General features: G+C 35.5%; 1 protein-coding gene across 8 annotated transcripts in view; it reads left to right on the top strand.

Moving 5' to 3' along the window:
- Positions 1-5,000, top strand: part of LOC144968620 (uncharacterized) — a 366,960-nt gene that overhangs the window by 315,030 nt on the left and 46,930 nt on the right. For all 8 annotated transcript variants that reach the window (XM_078907127.1, XM_078907126.1, XM_078907130.1 and 5 more), the window contains 2 exons: positions 743-818; positions 1,037-1,123. In XM_078907127.1, coding sequence (XP_078763253.1) covers positions 743-818; positions 1,037-1,123 — 163 coding nt within the window. The remainder of the gene's footprint in view (positions 1-742; positions 819-1,036; positions 1,124-5,000) is intronic.

The following is a 5,000-nucleotide window of genomic DNA, read 5'->3' as shown; positions in this document are numbered from 1 at the left end:
ATAGTGAAGAAATTTAATGATTATGCCCCTTATCCAATCCAGAGAAAATCTTACGAGCGCTTTAAAAAATCTTGATATGTTTTTTGTCATCAATTCGGATGTTTTCACTGTCACGGAGGTGATGACTTTTCTCATCCATTATTAGCGCGATAATAGGTGTTTACATTAATCGGATTTTAATTTTTTTGTTTGTTTTTTTTTTTGTTTGTTTGGTGTTGTATTTCAACTATTCATAGTCTTGGCTGGCGAAAGTTGCTGATTAAATGAATTCGACGTCACTCAGATTTTTGTTGTTATTTTTAGACCGCCAGTATGGCGATTAGTTCTCACTAAAATAAATTAATTAAACAATAAACGTTTCAGTTTACACTCTGTTTTGTGTGTTTGGTATCTGTCTGGCAGGTGTTATAAGTGTTTTACTTGAAACGCATAGCATCAATAAGGTGACAGCATAATATGTAAAAAGTTAATACTAATCCACTCACTCACCTAGATACATTGTAAATTGTTTCTATGCGTTGAATCAAAATTCTCACCAGTGTTCTGCCTGCCATTTGAATCATACAAACAAAACTATGTGTAACCTTAATCGTTTATCGTCAGATTAAAATCTACCGGATTTTATTGAGAACTAATCACACAACTGGCTGTCTAAAACAATTTTTAAAAGAAGAGAGTGACGTCAGATGCACTAATTTTACAGACATGCGGCTTTAACTTTTATTTTAATTCACATTTGCAGAGGTATCACCAAAGAAAAATTGAAAGATGAAGGAACAACTCTACAGTTGAAGGTCTCTCCCAGGGATATACAATCGGTGAGTGTTAATCATCATCATCATCATCATCATCATCATCATTATCATCATCATCATTATCATCACCCTCAATCCTCCTCATCATCATCATCATCATCATCATCATTATCATCACCCTCAATCCTCCTCATCATCATCATCATCATCATCATCATCATTATTATTATCATCGATTTCATGGTCAATACATCCTCCTCCTTCTCTCCCCTCTCATACAGTCCAAGACTACCTGTCAGATGACCATTACCAACGAGACAAAGGCTGACGACGTTCTCGTCCAGTGCCTCAAACAAATGAGCGTCGCGGTAAGTTGAAAAAAAAATAGTATTAATTTATAATCGGGGGTCTCCGATAGTTCAGTTGATATAGCACTCGTTTCACAAGTAAAGAGACGGATGATATAATCCCGTGTGCAGTCAATATTTTTTCTTGAGTATGATGAATTTGTAAAAAAAAAAAATGCGCCTTATTAATGTATATATTTATTTGATATTTGTTAATAGCTCAATATAAAATGGACGGCCAGACAATGCTTAGGTAGATTTCAATCCGTACTATGATGGTCCGTACTGTTTTGTTATTCCCTTCAATATAAAAACCCTTAATGTTGTTTTCTTAAGGATCTAATATTTCCAATAGATTTATTCTCCAAGTCCCTGATCTACTCGTGTTATCATAACAAGTTTGTATCAATACACGTCTTATTTCTATCCTTGGTCACATTTGGGAAAACCCGTTATTCTATAATCTGGTATAGGTGTTAAATTGTGAGATCCCCCCCCCCCCCCCCTCCTCTCTCTCTCTCTCTCTCTCTCTCTCTCTGCCCCTCTCTCTCTCTCTCTCTCTCTCTCTCTCTCTCTCCTCTCTCTCTCTCTCTCTCTCCTCTCTCTCTCTTCTCTCTCTCTCTCTCTCTCTCTCTCTCTCTCTCTCTCTCTCTCTCTCTCTCTCTCTCTCTCTCTCTCTCTGGACAGAATGAAAGGAGTCTAGATAAATATAAAACTATATGAGAGGTCACTTGTCTACGATTTCATATTTTTTTTAAATATTACGACCTTTATCGGACCTGAATAATAATAATACGGTTAAGAAATAAACTGTTTATGATAGATAGGGTGTCTTAATTACAGATACTATTTAACAACAATTTGTTATCGGATAGGGTTAGATTGGTGAGATTAAAAAAGAGGAGTGGGGTATTTTTGATGCGTGATGGAAATGTTTGTGGTTGAGGGCCAAGCAATGTGATATCTCTGTGCTTACGGTGAAGATGAGCCATTAAAATATAGATAGTATGCAGATGACGTCACTCAGGCCTTTGTTATTGTTTTTGCCATCCGCGTTTGTGAGTTGTTTTCACTAAACTGTATTAACAAGACTATAAAAGTTCATGGTTACACAGAGTTTGGTCCGTTATACTTCCGGATGGCAATGTTGTGAACTCCTTGGCCAAGTGCATTCTATCTATATTACGAATGTTGTGACTAAGGAAGAAGAAAAAGACGAAAGATAATATGTAGCAATTTGAGTTGAGAAGTTTTGTATGTGACAAAGTAATACCGGAGTCTCTCTCTCTCTCTCTCTCTCTCTCTCTCTCTCTCTCTCTCTCTCTCTCTCTCTCTCTCTCTCTCTCTCTCTCTCTCACCTTTTAAGTGCGAATTCCTCTATCCATCTCATTTTTATGGGGGGGGGGGGGGGGGGGGGGGGGGCGTGGATCTTTTAAAGATTACGTTACATCTTAAAGTTTTGCATTATGCATATATTCTGAACTTATTAAGCAACTTTTAAAAATAGTAATAGATAAAAACTAGGCGACACCGGCGATAGGTACGGTACGAAACCAAAGACTCATGCACGTTATAACCTATAACAAATTAAACGTAAGACAATTTACCACTGTGACTAATCTTACCACAGTTATTCCTTCCTTTTCCGTGGAAAGGCTCAGAATGCAATACCTGGTCGTGAAATTACATTTATTGAGAGCGAACAGGTATTAGGCTACATAGTTTCCCCCATCCCATCTCTCAGACTAGACGTATCCATTTATTAGTTTGTTGACATTTTTTCTTTTCTACATGCGAACTTTTGATCGAACGAACCTAATTTTAGTAAACGTCATTAACTGTGGCATATTTTTTTTCTTGCTCTTACGCTCCTTTTTTTCTTTTAGCACGGGTCTATATTTGTCTTTTTTTTAACGTGATATACATGATACCGTTATCACTTGAGTCACCATGAGTAATTAATTGGTAATCTGTCAGGATGAAGGTTGTTAAATAAGGATTGTTGAAGACATAACACGCTATGTATGTGGTTTACTTGCTTGCTGTTGCTGGTTTTGTTTTTTTTGGGGGGGGTTTTGTTTTTGTTTTTTGTTTGGGGAGGGGGCGGTGTTTGTTTTGTTTTTGTTTCGTTTATTGTTTGTTTTGTTTGTTCGTTTTTTGTAGGGTTTATTTTTGGGTGGGGGGTTTGTTTTTAATTTGCTTTTTGTTGTTTTCGATTTGTTCGCATTTCTGTGGGGTTTTTTTCTTTTCAGTGATTCTATTCGAGTTTTGTTTGTGTATTTGTTTGTTTGGGGTTTACTCTTTTATTATATCTCGTAGTTAGTAAAGCATTCATAAATGTGTGAGCTGTAAGAGGCAGGTTGAGCATTTTTTTTTCTTTTCCACTGATAAAATCAACAACAACAACAACAACAACAACAGAAAATAAATAAATGGAAACAAATAATAGATGGGAGTAAATTTAGAAATGAACACTTTTAATATTTATAATGGTATTTCCTGAAATAAATAAAAAAGAAATAACCAATAATGATGAACTAAGCCGAACCTTCAATACAAAACAATAGGCTTGTGGTAATTTTAGAAGGGATCCAGTTAGATTGTGGTGGTAATTTTAGAAGGGATAAGCGAGATAAATACTATACTAACTCCGTCCTAGCATTTCCTGAAAGGGTGAATCAGTTTCCTGGGTGTGAATTGTGGTCTTCGTTGATGTTAGGTTGGTCATGCTTGGCTTGTCCTAGACACGTCGTTCACGAAGTGAGCGCTCGCCGGGCGCTTTATAGCATACATCTTATGCCTTCGATTGTCGAAACAGTATCGAGTTGATGACTCAACTCGCCGTGGTAAATTTTTGACGAGAGGAGTGAAATTGAACGTGTTGATGATTGGATTGGTGGCTTGGGGCTTGAGTCTTCGCTACGATATTGTGTCCTAGGGCAAGGATTTTACACAACACTTCACACGATTAGGACTTGAATAGGTGCTTGTTAGTGGCAATGGGAAAAAAGAAAAAAAAAAAGAAAATGAAAGCGCGCCTGATAGACGACCAGTACTGTATGAAATAGAATATTATGGTTCCATGTGGTCTCCTGAATGAATCGAAAGCTGTTGGGAATTATATTTGACATGACGTGGATATTATTATATTATTACACGCTATATAATTGCGAATATTTGATTTATCTCTTTAACTATTTATTAAAGTTATGACTGTCGTTGATTCTGAATACCTTTGGCTGTTGGACAAAGCCAAAGCGGGCCTCGAGCGTATGACTTCGGAACTTGAGTCATGTTTATACTTCAGCCGAAAGAGATTTAATGAATTATGGGCAGAATGCTATCTATAAGAAACAGTATTGTATCGGTGGATAAATCCAGGAATGTTTAAAAAATAGAAACTTTTTTGTGATGAGTAAAGACATAACATCCTCGGTCTGATACACAAACATTTAAAGGCAGATTTAATTCTCATCCGTGCTGTTAATAAGAGAGAAAATAACACTTAGCTTATCAGGAATCACTTATTTCAGTCCAAGTTTAAGCATGAGACACTTGGTATGGGATACCGTATTCTTTGGAGTTCAAATATACGAAAATTAGATTTAGAGGGTTTTTTAAATATGATTTTATTACAAAGTTTGGCTACTTTTTGTTTATTTTTGTAAAAAAAAATTCATTGATTTTTTGGGGTTTGTTTTTTTTTTTTTTTTTTTTTTTTTGTTTGTTTTGTTTTGTTTTATTTTTTTGCTTGTTCTGTTTTGTTTTTGTTTTTGTTTTTTTTTTTGTTTTGTTTGGTTTTTGGGTTGTTGTTTATTGTTTTTGTATTTGTTTTTGGGTTTTTTTTTTTTTTGTTGTTTGTTGTTGGTTTGTTGGGTTGATTTTTTTTTCCATTCCT

The sequence above is a fragment of the Berghia stephanieae genome, chromosome 3 (assembly GCF_034508935.2).
Source record: "Berghia stephanieae isolate SIO BIC M18660-M18661 chromosome 3, UCSD_Bste_1.3, whole genome shotgun sequence".
NCBI lineage: Eukaryota > Metazoa > Mollusca > Gastropoda > Nudibranchia > Aeolidiidae > Berghia > Berghia stephanieae.
The sequence above is the reverse complement of the archived record's forward strand: the minus strand, read 5'-3'. Positions and strand labels throughout refer to the sequence as shown.